The following is a 20939-nucleotide window of genomic DNA, read 5'->3' as shown; positions in this document are numbered from 1 at the left end:
TATATCTCATAGATTACCAAGGCTTGAAGTTCACTTATGTTTCTAGCTAACTGCTACCTTCCAAGTACAATCCTGTTATAGAATTGCTCTTGTGACAGAGTTGTGGCCAACTGTAAAGCACCAGATGGAAAATCTCTTCTATTTGAAAGTCTGTCCAGTGGCATAAAAAGCTTTCACGTACTATGTCCAGAATTATGTCTATGAACAAAATGTTTATAGGGCACACAGCAGATTTCTGAAAGTTGACAATGAAGCCCAAACCTCAGGAGCAGGTGGTTTGTTTTGCCTCAGAGGGTTAAAGCAAGTATTTCCAAAATGGTAATTATGAGCCATACATCAAGATAGAGAAAGCCTTTATTTGTACAGATGGGCATCCATCATTATGAGGCATTTTGTGAAGATTATGGGAACCAAAAGGCAAAAATAGCAATGTATTAATAGCAGTTGTTATGAAAGCAGAAGTATTTTTTGTAACAAGGATGAGACTTTGAGTTGGTAGTGCCTCAGGATCTTAAGGCAACAAAAGAATGTGACAAGGCAGTGACTGAAGCCAGAAGGCTGCATAGAGAGGCATATCCAGTAGAAGAAAGGTGGTGGTAATGTTCCTGTACAAGTCATTGTTGAAGCCCCATCTGGAGTATTATAGCCTCCAAAATCGAACACATCTTGCTAAAGACATCAAAAAAGATTTGATGTGATTCAGAATAGAGACCTGCTTGGGAACTGGGTTCGCAAGAATTCCCCTCTGAGTCTGCGGGACTACTGCAGGGACGGAAGCAGTTCTGCGGGGTTCCCATGGGGATGGAAGCAGGTCTGCGGGGTTCCCGTGGAAGTGTCAGCTACACCGGCACCAGCCTCTCACCTACTAAGTACCAAGTTCTTTGAATGCCGCTGTCTCCTCCTCTTTGCTTTAACAGTGCTGATGTGGAAAGTCTTCCATTAACCCTCTCTGCTCCCGGGCTGATGCACAAGACTCAGCTCTGCCACAGGCATGACCATCAGAGGTCACCTGACCTATTGCAATGTGCATGTGGTGACCTCTCAGTACACAGTGACAGCAAATCAGAGACGGCCTTCCATATGTGCACCAGAGTGTTCCAAGTTCTAACATTCTTCCTTGCCTCTTGTGCTGCGGCTTCAACCCAGAAAGAAAGAATTGACCAGAATTTTTAGGAACCATTAAATTCTTGCAGGGATGGGCAAGATTCCAGCGGGGATGGGTTAGATTTCTATCCCCATGCAACTCTCTAGTTCAGATAAAAATGATATGGGGTTTGTGCCAAAAGATGTACGAGAAGATACTTGAAGTCCTGAATATATACACCTTAGAGGAAAGGAGGGATGGAGGAACATACTACAGACTTTTAAATACTTAAAAGGTATTAATATACAAACTAATCTTTTTCAGAAATGGAGAAGCAGTAGAACTAGAAATGAGTTGAGGTAGTAGGGTGGCAGACTCTGAAATACCGCAAGGATGCCGCTTGGGGCAGGAGCAAGTGGGGTTCGCTCCTGCCCCATCATCCACACTAGACTATCAGGGACTTAGGTACGTCCAAGAAGGCTTATCGTGAGTGGCAGAAAAGAGTTCCTATAGACCGGGGGAGAGGGGGGTAGGAGGGAGGATCAGAGGGGGTTGGTATGACTTCAGACCAGGACCCAGAAGTTAACCGGGCAATGGCTGATATTCACACTGGGGCTCAGTTAATTCTCCACATAAAGCAAGGGCAGACTTTTTTTCTGTCTTAACTATCTGCGGTTGCTCAATTGGTTACTGGACTCAAAGTTGCTGCTAACTATCTAAGCTTCTATGCCACCTTAACTCTGCCCCCAGAATGCCCATGACCAAGCTGATTTCAGAATGGGTGGCTAAAGGGGATATTCAATGGAACTGTCCGGTTAAGTGCTGCTGAATTATCTCCGGATAACCCCGTATAAGCAATTTAAATTGCCTTCTCCTGGTAGTCTAAATTGCTTTGAATATCAACTCCTATATTTACATGTTCCAATAATGAATTAAATATAGCACCAAATGCTCAGAACTGCTGATATGAAAACAGGAAACAGTAAACTGAAACAGAACATTTAGGGAGAATCCAAAGCAATTTTATGAGGAATTGGAAAAGAACTTTAGTTTGGTTAGTGCAGCGGGCTTTGATCCCAGCATCCTGGGTTTGATTCCCACTACAACTCCTTGTGACCTTGGGCAAGTCATTTAACCCACCATAGCCTCAGGTACAAAAACCGATATTGTGAGCCCTCTAGGGACAGAGAAAGTACCTGCTTATAATGTGTCATTGTTCTCTGCCTTGATGGTTAATCAGATGATAAATACCAGAAATAAACTTTAGCAGCATTAAAATACCACCTACTAAAACTGAAACAGAAAAACTTTATAGAAACTTACAAAAGGATCCAAACAGCACATAACTGTTACCCAGTATATAGAAAATTCCGAGAATGATTAACATCAAAATAACAGAAAAGCCTAAAGTGACAGGAATGGGATTTGATATACTGCCCTTCTGTGGTTACAATCAAAACGGTTTATGTATTATATGCAGGTACTTTTTTTTTTTTTTAACCTGAGGCAATGGAGGGTTAAGTGACTTGCCCAGTGTCACAAGGAGTTGAAGGGGGAATCAAACTGAGTTCTCCAGGTCCTCAGGCCACTGCATTAACTATTAGACAACTTCACAACAGTTCGAACTCAATTTAAGAGCACAGCACTAGTAGAGCACCCAATTCTTGGTTCAAACAAATAACCTTAGAGGCCAACCCGAATTTCGTTTTGGTGTCGAAACCAGCCTGAAATCTGTGTTCAGACTTATTTCAAAACTTTGTGGGCATTCCCTACTCCCTCCCGACTCCGCCTCCCTCTGACAAAAAACAGCTCCCCTCCTGAGCCCACCCCCTAAGAGGTAGTCCTCTCCTGGGCCTAACATTGTTGGTGGGTAGTTGCATAGAAGCATCCCCACTTGCCCTTGAGTACAGCTGGCTCTAGGAAAAAATGCTGCTGGAGGTCCCGGCAGCCCTTTTGAGTCTAGAACCAGCACCAGCAGGAGCAACTGATTATTTTACTGTGAGACACTTCGAGACTCCATCTCCAACCTTTTTCTCTTTCATCCTAATAACGTATATTAAAAACCAACAAAGCTCTTTCCATCATGAAAAATTCAAACTAAAGAACAGCATTCCACATAAATGAATTGAAAACATGAATAGGAGTAAACTAAAATCTATTCAGTATTACATTTCAAAAAGGCACATTAAAAATTTTTTTTTTACCGTACCTGGCCTTGATTGGGAAATTCTGACTAATGTCTCTCAATATATTTAATGCATCATAAACAGGAGAGGAGACAATTCTAGAAGCTGCTTGAAAGCTTAGATCTGGAAGAAAAAATAATCACTGTAGATTAATTACTAGTAAATCAATACTATTGCATGACACTCTTCATTGTGTAAAAGTACATATACACTTGGGAAAACTTATAATAAACACTAGGGTAGATATTAAAAAGATTTATTCAGGTTACTTCGGGACTAATCTGGACAAATCAATTATTATTATTATTTTTTTAATTTCCCACCATCTACTCCATACAGTTTTTCAGTCAACTAGTTGGCTTGAAACAAAGTATCAAATTATTCTTGGGCAGAGGTGTGTTATGAGTGTGGTTAAAGTAGAGAATGACACGGAGACGGGGACCCGCAGTAACTGCGAGGATGGGAAGGGGACAGCAACAGATCCCATGGGGACGGGGCGGGGATGGAGACAGAGCCCGTGAGTTTGTCCCCGTGTCACTTTCTACTTTGAAGCCTGTTAATGAACTGGACTGTTATTTATGTTTCATTGATGCAGATGACAATATTTTTATTTTTTGGAAAAACAAGCAAACATGCTGGCCACAGCTAGCAAAATTTGCATGGGGGGGATCCTGTACATCCTGCTACCAGCACATCTTCTAATAAGACAACTTCCATTGCATGAGGGACTGTGGAAGACAGGAGAGATAAGATTGAATCCTGAGATTGTTGATGACTTCTTATTCATCCACAGATTAAAAAATCATAACAGTGCTTCATAGGGCATATTTCTCCCCTCTAGGGCATACAGAACGGGTTGTATTTTGTACCTCTGGACATTTTAACAGGGTGGATTAGGATTCCTTGGGGTGGCAGAAGCCAGCTATTGTTGGGGTTGGAAGGGTAGAGGGTGATGGGAGGGTTTATTATAGTTGCTCACTGTTATTACTGTTTCCTATTTGTAATTTATACACAACAGTTGCACAGCATATTGTTCCTTTTTATACTTTAATAAAAAGATTTAAATATAAAATCATAAGTGTTTGAGGATTATGCAGATGAGAACAGAGCCCACAGGGAAGGGACGGGGACAGAACATGCATGGACGGGGCGGGGACAAATTTTATCCCCGTGCCATTCTCTAGGTTCAAGTTAACCAATGAATTAAGCTGCACAAATAACTGTCCTAAAGTTAACAGGGTATTCAGCAGCCTGATTTAACCAGTTAGTCACTTAATCTCTTTCCGACCATATACAAACACATTTCATCAACCTGGTAATTCAAACCTTTTATTTACTGGTGCTGGAATCCATAATATATATGTAAAAAATTAGATTTTCTCCTTCCATAAAGTCATCATACAAAAAATATACAATTTAGAACAAGCATAAGCATGCAAGAATGTACCTAAAAATGCTGTATAATTTTGAATCTTGAGAAGATGCCACTTGCTACTAATTGCATTTGCACTAAAATGCATTCAACATCAAATTCCACACAAACTAACTTAAATAGAAGATTTTTTTTTGGGGGGGGGGGGGGAATTATCAATACGGGTTACTGTTAAGACATTTTATTTTATTGCTAACCCCAGTTATCAGCAACCATGTCTCACTGAATAAAATGGGTCCTGTGCTTAATGGTAGCCAACATTCATAACTATGCCCCCATAGAATCCCATAAAAAGCAACTGGACGTGTTTATTGGCATAAAGGATTCAGAAAATTCACCCTTATCATCAGTCTTTATATTACTTTTAGCTTGATGAATTGTGACAAGAGATGGAAACAAAAAGGTTTTTCCTGTTTTGCGTCTGTGAGGAAAAAATGTTTTCTAGATTTGGCCCTGCCCACACCACCTCAAAATTAACACTTTCACAGGTGCAACAAGAGTTGATATATTCACTACTCCTTTACTAATCATAGAAGTAAAACAAAAATTAAACAGAATATAAGATCTTTTTATTAGACTAACTTAATATAATAGGGCACAATATTCAGTTATTAAATAGTAGTGGGGCAGTTGTGAATGGGTAATTTTGGGAGTAGTGAAGTTTTTAGGATAGTGGGGCATTTTGTAAAGGGGGTACATTTGGGAAGTGGAGTAGTCTGCAGAGTGGTGGAACAGCTGCAGGAGCTAGTCTGGAGTTAGGACAGTAGAAAACAGGGACAAGCTTATTTCTCTTGAACCCTAGGTCCGATTTGGCCAGTTTTCAAACTCGATGTATATTTTTACCTATGTTTCCTACATACGTTTCATCCCATTCCCTTAAAATTAACAGAGCGCTATTTTGTTACCAGACTTAAACGGATGTCCAGACATCATCAATCCCTTTTAAATAATTATTTCCAACTTCCATTGGGTTGAAGAATAAAAATATCATAGCTAGACACACGTTTGACGAGATAAGACTTCAAGATGGCAAGCAAGACTTGTGCATTTTCATCATACCCTCTTGTGCACTGACTTTACCACCAGACAAATATGGATGGACCCCAGACTGCCTCTCCAGTGAAACCCAGTAAGACAAAAGACTTGCAAATACTTATCAAAAGGTTTTGTAAACAGTATCAGAAAGGATATACTGTATGAACAGGACAACAAAAACTTTTTCTAACATAATACATATTTATAATAGTTCCTCAAAAAAACTTTTTTTATATTGTGTATTTTTGGTAAACATGTATTTTGGTCTCCTCGTTCCATTATCAAGGACAGTGGCTCCCAAACCTGGTCCTGGAGGCACCGCAGCCAGTCAGATTTTCAGAATATTCACAATTAATATTCATGAAAGAGATTTGAATGCAGTGGTGACAGTGTATGCAAGTCTCTCTCATGAATAGCCATTGTGGATATCCTGAAAACCTGACTGGCTGGGGTGCCTCCAGGACCAGGTTTGGGAGCCACTGTCCTTGATAATGGAACGAGGATTCCAAAATAACTGTTTACCAAAACAGGTGCCTCCAGGACCAGGTTTGGGAAGCAGTGATCTAGGAGTTATCCTTGATTCTTATCTTGTTTTTTCACAAGACATGTATTCAGTTCTTAAAGCATTTCTTTTTTTTTTAAGACAGCTATTTTGTGTATGTAAGTTTATGGATTCAGAGGTTTTACTTACACTTTTATCATGCACATCTTATGTCTCGAATAGATTACTGCAATGTGATCTATGCTGGGATTTCTCAGATTAATCTTAAATATCTACAATATGGCTGCAAAGCAAAAAACGATGAGCTCATGCTACCCCTTTATTTGTAAAACTACATTGGTTCCCAATAGTTTCGGATTCATTTTAAAATTTTGACATTGACTTAAGGCTTCACATAATGGCATTCCAGATTACCTCTCTGTTCTAACGGTACCTTATGCACCACCATGTCTTTTATAGTTTCTTAATGACTGTAGATTATTTCTACCTGGCCTGTTACAGGCATATTGGGAATTTACAGGTCATAGTGCTTTTTATTTTCTAACTCCTAGTTTATTGAACAGTCTACCCTTTTGAGATTAGACTAGAAGTATCTTTTACACAATTTAAATCTAAATTGAAGACCTATTTATTTCCAAAAATTTGGGGGGTTATGGGGACATTGGATGACAGTAAGCATCAATACCTTAAATATCGATTCTGTGAAATGAATTAATCTTTTCTGTAAATAATTGGAGTTCTTTACTATCCGTTATATTTTAGTTTTAATTGTAAATCACCTACATTTGGTTGTGACAGACTGGTGATCCAGCAAATTTTAAAATAAACAAACATGTATATCTGTTTATACAGCAGCCTTATCCAAGGTCCCTCAGAATGTGAAGAAACACATTGATGTAGTTGTCCGCTTTAAGCACTTCTATTTAAAAATATTTTTTCTGAGTTAGCACTTTGATCTTTCATGGTTACAACTTATGGTATGTAAAAAAAAAAAAAGGCAGAATCCTTAACCTACTAACTGCTTTTACAGGACAAGGTTTTCCATTCACTAAGATAGACTACAATGGCAAAGTAACGCAAAAAAAAAAATCTGCAAAAGTACCACCACCTTAACACTTCAGTACATTGTTGACATTGAAGATACAATTAATGTCCACAGTAGACAATATACACAAAGCATACCTTGTAACTCCCAGACTTTCAGGGGTACCATGTCATTAGTACTTTCAATAAGATGTTTCCTAAACTCCTTCAGATTATCTTCTAGATCTGGATGTATTTCTCTAGTGGGGGGGGGGAAAAATGAGACACATACACATGGCACTCAGCAATTCCAAAATTTCAATTCCTAGCTTTAACATTTCAGATACAACACACAAACATGTAATTTACTCTGACCACTTTCTATATGATTTTGAAATAATCGCATATTTTCAAAACCTAAACTAAATATACTACGCCAAACCACAGTATCTCAATACATTTGTGTAATCACATCTCAGTAAATACTGCAATCTTATTGCCAGTGAGCATTTTTTAAAAATCTGTAGCTGGTGCTTCCTGTGAACAGCAGGATAAAATCAATCGTGCTGGGGCAACATTATCTGATGGCATGGTGGATGGAATATTGAATTCTAGAGTTAGAAAGGACTAGAATACCAAGTACCACACAACACAATGGTGTGATTTAAATACTAAGATAAGTGTGGAGAGGATTCTGAGGCATTTTTGAATATAAATACCTGTATAATGTCTCTAAACTAAAACTCTCTCCCTTATGTCTTTCCCAAAACAAAATAGATAAGTTTCCACTGTCAATCTACATGACCTGTAAAGCCAATCGACTATTTAAGAAGTTGTCATATCTAATAATGCAAGTCTTATAAATGGACTAAACCATGGTTCCCAAACTTGCCCAGAGGGCTCCCCGGCAAATCAAGTTTTCAGGATATCCACAATGAAAAAACATGCGATTTGCATTAAGTGGAGGCAATTCCCAGTTTGGGAATCACTGGAGTAAAACATTCAACTTTGACTATAAAAACATAAGGATGATTAGATTTTAAATATTGCTTTACTTTAGTTAGGAAGAGTTGCTTCCATCAAACTGAGAATCATGGCCAAGTTTAATATGTCTTCTAAGCTACATGCATTATTTAGAATAGTGTAAAGTAGTAGATTCTTTCTTATCGCAAGGTTTAAACAACCTCCTCCCATCCAGGCTGTCAAAGAACAAAAAGGTGGAAATTGAGATTACTCCTCCAAGGCCTTGCAAATTTAGCAAAACTAAAGTTGGATGCTTCATACCTCAAAGACACATGATCTAAAATACATAGTTTTTCTACAAAAGTAAAAGGTCAAACAACCTTCATCAAGAATTGAAAAAGTGAGGCTGAACATAAATCTACAGAAAGAAGATGGGTGCTTGGCATAGAAAGATTCAGAATTTCATTTCAGTGGCAGTATATCCTTGACATGGATGTTGCAGCCACCAAACACATCTGGCTGACACAGCTGTACCACACTGCTGGGTGGCGCTGCTGAGTGAAATACTACAGCACAGCCCATCTGGGCAGAGAAGGCGAGCAATAGAACTAGGTGGTGCAGATACACCTGACAGCTGGAAGGCACCCTTATGCAAAACCGCCTTACTTCCGGCTGGCACCACAGAGTAATATGACCAGCTGGGGCAGCTGTATGATATAGCTATCTGGCGCATCAGAGCAAGATAGATAGCTGATGAAGTCAAGCAATGTAACATTGTAGGTGTATGAACTATCAGTTTGGCATAGCCCAATACCTGAACTAACTGGAATCAATGTGCACTAGAGGTGGCTGGAAAAGAAGTGCACTAGACATAGCCAAGAGAATCTGTGAATCAGAGCTAGACAGTGTACTAGAGCAGGTTACAGTAGCTATACCACCTATCTCACATGCACAGCTATGATCTTGAAGTATCTGATGTAACCATAGATAAGGATTAGCTGGAGCAGCAAAAACACCAGAACTATCTGACAGAGCTGTGCCCTAAAGGTAGCTGGTGTACGTAGCACCAGAACTCAAACCTCCCCTGGTACTGCCATGCACCAGACATAGGTAGTACAATAGAGCTATGTGGTGTAGCTGAGCCATAGAACCAGAGAGTGTAGCCATGCCATAGAGTCAGACTGTGTAGCTGTGTGGCAGAACTGCTGGGTTGGCTGTTTATCAGTTAGATTTCACAGTGCGACTGATTATTAGAGTTAGACAGAGTGGCTGAGAGCTGGAGTTAGATGATGTAGCAGAATATAGCTGGTAGTGCCACTGTGCACTATTGCTGGCTGAAGCAGTTGACTGGTGTGGTGTCCCTTATTGACATGAGAAGCAGCTCTCCAATGCAATTAAAAGGCACAAAAGTGCAATAGAAGCGTTTAGAGATACTACGCCATACAGCTGATAGTGCTTACAACGGTGGCTGAAGGTGGTATGCAATAGCTTTGGAAGGTGTCAGTGTGCAAAACCAGAGGAGTCGTGGAAAACAAACACAGCTAACCTTTAGTAGCTAATTTCCACCACTGTGGAAAGGAGATGGTCACTTAGGGTATGTCACATTGTACATATAAGCACAATGAACTGCTTCTCAAGGCAGGTAACATAGAAGAGTGAACTAAAATATACCCCATTCAAAATACAGCTGAGTGCCACAGCTTGTCAACAGCGCCAACTTTCTTGCTACAAAATACAGCTATTTCCTAGGGCATGAAAAAAAGCCAGAACATACAAGCATATAGCTAGCTGAGTCCACAAGGTGCTCCACTGCATATACCAAAAATGGAATTGAGACCACCACCACCTAGATCATCAAGCTTGTGGCAAGCAGACCTCTGTCCAGTTCCAGTATTTTTGTTCCGTTTTGTTAATATCAGAGAACTCTTCAACCACATGTACTGATGAACTGCTACAACTCTGTAGCCTAGCAACAGTGGAACTCTTTAGCCGAGTTCTAGAACACGTTTTCCCGGGCTGAACAGCTTCCCATAATAAAACAGCCACTAAAAGTGCTAATTATTAAGCATTAGTATTAAGGTTGCTGTGACAGGATGTTATGTTCCGTTATGGGGAGATAAAGACCCCAGGGGAAATGTACCAGGAACTGGTCTTATAGAATGACAACGTGGGTTTTGAAGTTAGTCCTGTGTACCCACTTATACAGTTAGGGTGAATACATTGGGCCTGCATGAGAGGTTGTAGCCTGTCAGGGAAGGCTACATGGAAGGTGGTAGGAGGGGGGGGACTAATTCTTCTGGATTCTAGTGATAAAATTCCCTGAGCATGGAAGTGAGGTAGGAATACTTAGCAACTGAACTGAAGAGACATTAGCATCTCATTTGCATAAGATACAGTGGACATTGGCTGGCCAATAAAACCTGAGAAGGGATAAAAAGACCCTTTTAGGCCCCAAAAGGGACAGGGGGAGGGGATATTTGTTTACCCCAGGACTATAAAGGACTAAAAAAGAGCCTGATTGCTGAGGATCCCGGATTCACCATAACTGTGAAGGAGGGTCTAAAGACTTTTGGAGAGATTCTTCTGCAGGAGACTGTTACCAGACGAGTGGACTGACTTTTTGCTGGAAGTACTGCAGTGAATCATGCACTGACTTTGTTGGAATAAGTGGACGCCAAATAAGGAGAACAGTAGATCTACTTCTGGTCAAAGGAGTGAAGCTGGAGGACGACAACGGTCGACAGTTGCCAACTGCATCCAGATTCACTCAACAGGGTTGATCCAGTCCTGAGTTTACCCCACTGCATGCAAAGACTTTTAATCTTTCTTTTCTACGGGGCTGCAATAGGGAAATCAGAACTACAAGGCCCTGCATGCAATTGGGAAAACCCAGGACTAGATCAACTCTGTCAGGCAAATCTGGATCCAGTTGGCAACCTTAGTTAGTATACAGTCGATTCCCCATAACTGGCACAGGGCTCGAGAGAAAAATGCTGCATGCATACAGCCTAGAGATAGTAATCTTGGCAGGTTGCAACTATGTCCTGTGAAAACAAGGAATCAGATTTTCCAGATAGTAGTAGAATATCTAAGCTGCTGTAGTAGACTACAAAAGACAGAGCCATATTGTGAATTATGAGCTTTACACTATCAGACCTGTGAGCTTGGCAGGAGTGCAGGACAATGTAGTGCAGACAGAGCAAGAAGCTTCCTGACCAGCAAGCAACCACTGTAATAAATTTGGCTGAGAAGAAAACAGAACTTACCAGAATTTGAAATTAAACTCTGAAAATGCAGTGGGAGAACAAACTCACCAACAGCCAAAATAAATAAAACTGCTGATGGTGCCTCATCTAAAAGGAAGACTGGTACAGACATAACTCAGTTCTTTTAATTTACTGAGGAAACTGTAGTGAGGGAGGGAGGGAGGAGGGACTTGGCACTGGGACTGTTGCCCCAGCTCCAATACAACATGTGGAAATCTTCATTATGAAGAAAAGGAGCATAATCCTTTCAAAAGAAACCCCCTGGCTCTACTGACTAACAGAAAAAATATGGGTCAGGATCTGGCTGAGAACTAAGCAGGAGATGCACGGTTCATTCATCATCCACTTGGAGACAGTTAATACTGAGCATTCTATGGCTGCACAATCCCCTTTAGGGGCAAAGTACACAGAACTACTTTCTTTCTCTATATCCATCCATTGGTTGATAGACACAACACCCACTTGCCTGGACTGGTCTGGCAAGGAGAAGGAAAGGATCTCCATACACAGCAGATAAAATTGGCTATACAGGTGGTTAATATGTAATCTAAAAGACCAACATAAACAGCTCTCTTATAGCTCAGAAACAAATAAAAGGAGTGTTTGAACATGCACATAAAATTCCCATGCAGCCACCCCCATGTGAGCTTTACCTGTATAATACAAAAAGCTTAGCTTCAAACACATGGAGAAGAGGAAGGGAATATGTGGTTGATTTATCATGTCTAATACTAGCACTGCTCAATCTTCTCCAGGAGGCACCCCTAACCAGTAGGGTACTCAGGATTACCACAATATGGGGGAGAAAGCAGTATAGTGAGGAATGGATCTATGGACTAAGTATGCATATATGCATTTAGTATGATCAAAGACTTCTGATATTTTTACATATATGAAGAACATGCATATATTGGTGTTTAAATGGGCAAGGGTACAAAGAATGCTTTCAGCTCTAACTCCCTCCCTCAGATAGATATCACTTTACCTTATGCTTCAACCATGCTGCCCTAAACAAAATCTAAATAAATATATTGTAAGTGCTGTCTGTTTCTGATTGCAGTTTGATGAACAGCCTTCCGCTAGAGAGACAATAGATACTGGCAGCTTCAGAAAGGCTCTCCTGGCTACAAAGATTGTTTTTCCAAACAATAGCCTGGGAATGTTAAATAAATGATGTCTTTATCTGTGGAGGATTCCAAGTAATGTGATTTGGCAGTGCCCTTAAACTAACTGTGGGATATCCATTTTGCTACTGCAGCTTTGTTTTAAATCTAATCAATTGTTTTAATTGTTAAAACTCAGACTTCACTAACCTAAGACAACAGAAGTTCACTATGCTAACAAAAAAGATCCAATATTAAATCAGACTCAGAAAACACAGACTGTAGTAATCTTAAATCTACAAGATGAATGATGACTTTTATACTAAAGTTACTGACTCTTTAAGCTTATCACTGAATAAATTGTCATCCAAGCTTTATATGTAGGAGATGCTTCCCACATTACACAGAAAATAAGAACATAAGTGTTGCCATACTGAGACAGTCTGAAGGTCCATTAAGCCTAGTATCCTGTTTCCAACAGTGGCCAATCCAGGTCAAAAGTACTTGGCAAGATCCCAGAACAATAAAACAGATTATATGCAGGGGATTTTCCCTAATCCATTTTAATGGCGGCTGATGGACTTTTCTTTTAGGCAATTATCCAAACCTTTTTTAATCCCTGCTAAGCTAACAGCTTTTACAACATTCTTTGGAAATGAATTCCAGCGTTGAAGAAATATTTTCTCCAGTTAGTTTTAAAATTATTACTTAGTACCTAGCTTCATTGCATGTCCCGTAGTCCTATTATTTTTTGATAGGGTAAACAAGTGATTCATTTGACAAAGTACCTCATAAAAGACTCCAGAGGAAACTGGAAAGATAGATATGGAGCATCTGTTTACGCTTTTCAATAATACTAGGACAAGGGGGGCATAAGATGAAGCTGGAGTGCAGTAAGTTTAAAACAAATAAGAGAAAAGTTTTCTTTACTCAGCGCGTAATTCGACTCTGGAATTCGTTGCCGGAGAATGTGGTTAAGGCGGTTAGCTTAGCAGAGTTTAAGAAAGGCTTGGATGGCTTCCTGAAGGAAAAGGCCATAGAATGTTATTAAAGGAACGTAGGGAAAATCCACTATTACTGGCACAAGCAGTACAAAATGCTTTGCTCCGTGGATCTTTTTGGGTGATTGTGACCTGGATTGGCCACTGGTCGGAGACAGGGTGCTGGGCTAGATGGACCTTTGGTCTGTCCCAGTGTGGCGATGTTTATGTCTTATTAAAAACTGGTTAAAAAATAGAAAACAGACAGTAGGGTTAAATTGTCAATATTCTCAATGGAGAAGGGTAGATAGTGGGGTTCCCCAGGGGTCTGTGCTCAGGACTTCTGCTTTTTAACATATTTATAAATGATCTTCAGATGGGAGTAACTAGTGAAGTAATTAAATTTGATGATGACACAAAGTTATTCAAAGTTGTTAAAGCGGAAGAAGATTGTGAAAAATTGCAAGAGGACCCTACAAGACTGGGAGACTGGGCATCCAAATGGCAGATGACGTTTAATGTGAGCAAATGCAAAGTGATACATGTGGGGGAAAAAGGAAGCCGATCTATAGCTACATAATGCAAGGTTCCACATTAGGAGTCACCGACCAGGAAAGGGATCTGGGCATTATCGTTGATGATACGTTGAAATCCTCTGCTCAGTGTGCGGCAGCGGCTAAGAAAGCAAACAGAATGTTAGGAATTAATAGGAAAGGAATAGAAAACAAAAATGAGGATGTTATAATGCCTTTGTCTCGCTCCATGGTGCGAGCACACCTCGAATACTGTGTGCAATTCTGGTCACCACATCTCAAAAAAGATATAGTGGAATTAGAAAAGGTACAGAGAAGGGCGACAAAAATGATAAAGGGAATGGGACAGCTTCCCTATGAGGAAAGGCTAGAGCGGCTAGAGCTCTTCAGCTTGAAGAAAAGACGGCTGAGGGGAGATATGATAGAGGTCTATAAAATAATGAGTGGCGTGGAATGGGTAGACGTGAATCGTTCGTTTACTCTTTCCATAAATACTAGGACTAAGGGAAACGCAATGAAGCTACAAAGTAGTAAAATTTTAAACGAATCAGAGAAAATATTTCTTAATGCAACATGTAATTCAATTCTGGAATTTGTTGCAGTTACCTTAGCAGGGTTTAAAAAAGGTTTGGATAAGTTCCTAAAAGAAAAGTCCATAAGCCATTATTAAAATGGACTTGGGGAAAATCCACTGCTTATTTCTAGGATAAGCAGCATAAAATGTATTGTACTGTTCTGAGTTTTTACCAGATACTTGTAACCTGGATTGGCCACTGTTGGAAACAGGATGCTGGGTTTGATGAAACTTCGGTCTAGTCTGCCCCAGTATGGAAATACTTATATTTGTTGGGTTTTCAGGATTTCCCCAATAAATATTTAATTTATTTATTAGGATTTATTTACCGCCTTTTTGAAGGAATTCACTCAAGGCGGTGCACAGTAAGAATAGATCAAACATGAGCAATAGACAATTACAGCAGTAAAAATATTCAAAAACAATACAAAGTATGGCATGGTATACTATTTACAATGTCAACACAATACGTAATAGAACATTATAGGTGATAGCGAAGGGTAAAGCAAATATGTAATATATAGAAGGGTAAGAAAGTAGGAAGAGTTAGAAAGTAAGGTGATTGATTTAAAGAAAGTTGCACATGAGGTCATAGAAATGGTTAAATGTTATCTTAGCTAGAGTAGGAGTGGATAAACATGTCCTGCTGCAGTATATGCAGCCTGAGTACTCCTTGTGTGTGTGAGTGAGACTAATGAGTTAGGTACTTCTTCCAGTAAAGGCCTGGTTGAAGAGCCAAGCTTTTACCTGCTTCCTGAAGTACAGATAGTCTTGTGTTAAGTGCAGCCTTTCCGGCAGTGCATTCCAGAGTGTGGGGGCAACTCCGGAGATTTATTTGCATGCAATGGAGGCACTGCATGCAAATAGATCATGTATATTCAATGGGGAAATCCTGAAAACCCAACTGGGTTGCAGCCCTCAAGGACCGAGGTTGCTCACCCCACGTTATCTATTAAGAATCTGCTCTAGAACATCTAAAATGTTATTTAAATAAACAAAAAAAGTTATACATACTTTGAAGTGAAAAAATTAACTCACTTTAATTTGCCAAAGAGAAATCCTTGAACTTCATCAGGTGCATCATCTTCAGTCATTGATGTGGCATTCGAAGCTAAAGTGATAATGTGGATAATAAAGTATGAGCACAAAGCATATACCATGACATTCTCCTGGGTAACACCAAATACTAAGCATAAAAGTTACACAAGCACTTTCCCTTCAATACAAAGTGCACAAAACTACACTTTCATAAAATATATTGCCAAAAACTGTCAGAAAAACGTACTTAATTTTTGGGTATACCAATTCAGGCAAACATGGGATGTGGACTTCTGCATATTAAAACTGTGGATCTACCGAGGAAATATTGTAAACTGGCCTTTAATGTTATGACGGTAGCCTGTTTAGCTTTGGCAGCACTTTGGAAACAACCAGGGACCCTTACATGTGAACTCTTAATAGCTAAAGTGGACTATGTATGCTGTATGAATAAGTTGACAGCACTTCGCAGGAATAAATTATCTTTCCTACGAACCTGGGACCCCTTTGTACAGTGGTGAGCTGGGCTGTCACTATAACAACTTGATGTTGGGAAGGTCCTCAGGTTTTCATATAACTGTCCTCTGGGAGGGTGGGGAGGGGGGTAGGTAGGTTTTATGGGAAGTGTTTTTTTAGGGGGGGGGGGTCCTGGGGGGATAAGAAGAAGATTAAATCTCGCTTCAGATATGTGTAATAGCACCATGCCAAAGAGCTATGGTATGAAGTTTACATTGCCTAGCAAGCTACACTGCACTGCGACATTCTTCTTTTCCCTTCTTTTTGATTGTATTCTAGTTTTCAAATTTCAATAAAAACTTTTGCAAAAAAGAAAATGTAGTTATTTACCCGTAATCAGTGTTCATTAGCCACACTTGTGGGCAATATCATTTGACAGTGACCCTGTTCTCTCAGAGCGCAGACAAAGTTTTGTGGGCATGGAGAGCAGCTACCACACATAAGGCAGCCGCCTCCCTCCCCACACACAGTTAAGAATATACATAAGAGTAGCCATACTGGGTCAGACCAAGGTTTCATCTAGCACAGTATCCTGTTTCCAACAGTGGTCAATCCAGGTCACAAGTACCTGGCTGTTATGTTCCTCACCTGGTTCCAGGCCTGCGCGGCTGATTCGCCGGCGAGGCGCGGTCCAGCAGAGATAGCCGGCTATTTTGGATGTGGTTTCTCCAGGATGGGTCTGTTTCTGTTTCCTATTTCTGGCAGCCATCATCTTGGTTGGATCAAGGGCAGCAGCCATCTTGGCTAGCTCAGGAGGGGGCAGCCATCTTGTATACAAGAACAGGAAGGAAGCCCATATTTGGGTGTTGTGCTACTTTGCTGATGGGGGCAGCCATCTTGGAACAGCTGCACATGGTTCAGCCTAATTCCTGCACTATTTAAAGCCCTGTTTCCAGTCCTTCCAGGCTTCGGCTTCTATTCGCATAGAGGTTGTGGTCTTCATCTGTTCCAGTGTTTTCCTGTGTTCCTGACCTCGGATTGTTTACTGACTTCATGCTGTGTTGCTGCCGGCCCAGACTTCGGACTGTTTTCTGTTTTTGCTGCTTCGCTGACTCCTTGCTCCAGGACTGTGTCTGCGCTCCCGCTTGTCTGGTCAGTGGTCGCGCAACCCCGCTGGTTCCGGAAGTCCTGCCGGCCGCTTGAACCCAAGGGCTCAACTCTTGCGGGACAGTGGCTGTGCAGGTGAAGCTTGGGGTTGTCTGGCTGCCTGACCGAGCGCAGTGGCACTCCATCTTCGCCGTGCTCAGTCGGGGCACAAGGGCTCACATCCCCAATCATAACACTGGCAGAAACCCAAATAGTAGCAACATTCCACACTACCTATCCCAGGACAAGCAGTGCCTTCCCCATGTCTGTCTCAATAGCAAACTATGAACTTTTCCTCCAGGAACTTGTCCAAACATTTTTTAAACCCAGATATGATAACTGCCATAATTACATCCTTCGGCAAAGAGTTTTACAGCTTAACTATTTGTTGAGTAAAAAAATATTTCCTCCTATTCATTTTAAAAGTAGTTATTGGTCCTTTGGATACCTCAAGTATAAATCATCTGGAACAGTGGTATAAATATCATAAGGCTAACTTATTCTGCAGTTTCTAAAGAATCCACTTCACCAGAAAATAAATACATTTTCTCAGTTGACAAGCAGGATGAAAAAGTTAACTATGCTTATTGTAACTCTCAACTGATAATTGTTCCCTTAATCCTTTAGGGTCCTGCAATCTAGAGAAAGCAAAAAGAGAAGTATGACTAAACAATGAAAAAACTGAAGAATAGCTTGTACAAATCCACTGTCCCTACTTGTCATGGTGGTCAGGGCAGTAATGGATTATTAAAGTAGAAAAGGGTAGAGGACACTTTCAATGACCATATCTGGCAGACACCTCCTGTGACATGCTGATAACAGAAACTAGCTCTGCAGGAAGATGAGCAAGACTTGAGAATACAGGTATGCCAGGAAATTCTGAGTTACAATGAATTGTGTGTGTGTGTATTTTGAAAGCTTTACAAGAAGAGAACACCAGGGACCAGCAATGTTTTTCACCTAAAATAGCTCCCTTTCCCTTTGGTTTGAGACCTCCCATACTCAAGAGGATGATATGATTTCCAACACAGGCCCAAAGTGCTTCCAGCAGGGAAGAGTAAACCAGACATCCAATAAAAGCAGAAGTAGTGACATGGAACCAAATCTGAATCAGCAGGCAGAGGCAAGATTCAGGAATCAGCCACCAGCCACTGTCCTGGTGATTGGAAATATAGTGCGGAGGAACTGTTCAAAGATCTGGTTAGTCCTCTCTATCTGACCATTAGCCTGGGGGTGGTACACCAAGGAAAATGACAGCTTTAGTTCTGCAATTAATTGAGTCCTTGGTCAAATACTGTCCTCAGGTATCCATGCAAAGGGAAGGCATGGTTCAAAAACAGGGAAGTTCAGTACAGTTATGAAGTGGGCCATCTTGCTAAACCTATCTACCACTAACTACAGAATAGTATTAATTTTTGGTGGGGGTAAGCCCACGATAAAATCCATAGTGATGTGTGTCCACAGATATGAGAATAAAGGCAGAGGTTGAATTAACCTAGTGTTTGGGCATAAGAAGTTTTAGCTTGTACAAAAATGGTGTAACAGGCTACATAATTCCTAACAACCTTTTGCACAGATGGTCAAACAGGATGATTTGATAAGCACACTCCCTAGACTCCCTGCCGCTCATACAGCACTGTTTGAGGTAGGGTGTATACCACAAAAAAAAAAAAAAAAAGCAGTGGATGAGCGCATTACTGGGTGCTGCTGTCTGAGCCTGCTGTAATTTAGTAGTGATGGTACAGAGAATATAACCTGAAAATAATGGATCAGGAGGGGAATATTAGAAGTTAAATGTTAGTATGGAAAATAAGAAGAAAATTAATAAATGCTTGTCTGCCCTATCTGTTGAAATGCTGAACTGATAGCTCCAGGCCTGCTAAGTAAGTAAAGTTCTTACCAGATGCTGGAAATTACCACTAGACATAGACATGCCTGAAAGGGAACTGAAAGTGATGTATGCCCTTAGCCTACATGTCTGAGCACACAGGTGCAGTATGAAATAATGTATGCTAGCTGTAAAAGAGGTCTTCTTACTTATTATAGTCAGATTCTTTTTACTGCAATGGGTCACGGCTGTTGAACTTTGTCCTGAACCCCAACTAGCAGATGTAAGCAGAATATATAATGTATGCAGGATATAATCTAGACAATTATCTTACACAGTTTGTATCCTGTGATTTATGATGTAAAACCTGTTAACCTGTAACCCACAACTTAATACTTTTTGCCAATAAAACAGAAGAGGACTGGAAGGATTTGAGACAGTGCTGTGTGAATCCAATGATCGAGTGGACTGGTCTCTCTTTGCAAAGACCCTTGCTATCTATCTATCTCTGTTTTTTTTTAACCCATCAGTGGTGTGTGTGTGAATTTATTTCCCTTGGCCTCTCCTAGAGATGGGAGTAAAGAGCTGAGTATGAAACCTACCCAGGTGGGGGTCTCCAGCAATCAGGTGGTGCCATCTGAATCTGGAAGGAGTGAAGATAATATCTAAGTGCATTAAGGTTAGGAAATTAGGAGATAAAATTCAACAGCTCACTATGTTGCTTAAAAAAACAAAAAAAAAAACCCCAAATTCAGCCACAGCTGTCAATACTGCAAAAAAAAAAAAAAAAAGAAGGAAGTTTCATGAACTAGTATGGATAAAACAATGAATTGCAGAGAAAATCAGTAACTCTAATTGATCATTCTAAATTCTGCTCTTTAAAGGGAATACTGGAGGATCCCATCTAATGAATATCTATGGGAGGGAGCAGAACTAAAATCCCCTGATATAACAATATCCTTGAGTACTCAGCCTAAGCTGTCAGATATTCTCAATTAAGCTGAAAAAATCTGCTCAGAATTGTGTGTCTGCAGATAGTGTTTGGTTTGCCTGTGTGCTCCTAGTATGGGCTGCTAGCTGTGAAGTGTTTTCTGGTCAGGTTAGGGAACTATAAGGGCGCTGCTGACTGCAGTCTTATGTTGGCATGTTCTCACCTAATGCTATCTCCTGTCAAATCCCGTTCTATCCTTCTCTGCTTCTTCCTCTTAAAAGGAATTCAAGGCTGTACTTTCAGGGATTAAGTAAACTGGGTATCCTGAATCAGTCAAGCCCAATCCACTGCGATATTTCAGAAAACTAGAGGGAGAAAGAGTGCAGGGGCAGCCAATCTTCAGTAAAATACTACAGAAAGAGTTTCTTGGTAGCGGCTTTGTCTGTGTCAGGGACAGGAAAGGAAGTAATAAAAATAAAAATTCCAAAACGGAGATTACAGCCCTGTACTGTATTTAAGTGTTTAGAAATTTAAGTAAACGAGTAAGAATGAATGCTAACATATTGTCTTCATTGTTTATAAGTAACTCTTTTCCAGCAAGAATGCTGAAATAATATAACTTTGCCATGCCTTGCAAATAAATTCAGCTAAGCTAACTGAAGGAGGAAAGAAAGGAAAAACTTTTTATGAGGCAATTCTAAGCTATTTGATTTATGAGAGCTGTGCATTCCTTGTTTAATGTGTTATTCCTGTTTCTATCATAGTTACAGAGAATTACGTCCTGGAACCTCATAATTCATAATTTCCGATATTGTATTTGCATGTGATTGTGTCTATTTCACACAAGGTAATCTGCCTG

General features: G+C 40.3%; 1 protein-coding gene across 1 annotated transcript in view; it reads right to left on the bottom strand.

Moving 5' to 3' along the window:
• Positions 1-20939, bottom strand: part of UGGT2 (UDP-glucose glycoprotein glucosyltransferase 2) — a 281123-nt gene that overhangs the window by 207953 nt on the left and 52231 nt on the right. Inside the window, 3 exon segments of the mRNA XM_030201370.1 lie at positions 3294-3393; positions 7422-7522; positions 15720-15792. Coding sequence (XP_030057230.1) covers positions 3294-3393; positions 7422-7522; positions 15720-15792 — 274 coding nt within the window.

The sequence above is a fragment of the Microcaecilia unicolor genome, chromosome 4 (genome assembly GCF_901765095.1).
Source record: "Microcaecilia unicolor chromosome 4, aMicUni1.1, whole genome shotgun sequence".
Taxonomy (NCBI): Eukaryota; Metazoa; Chordata; class Amphibia; order Gymnophiona; family Siphonopidae; genus Microcaecilia; species Microcaecilia unicolor.
This window is presented reverse-complemented; position numbering and strand designations above follow the sequence as displayed.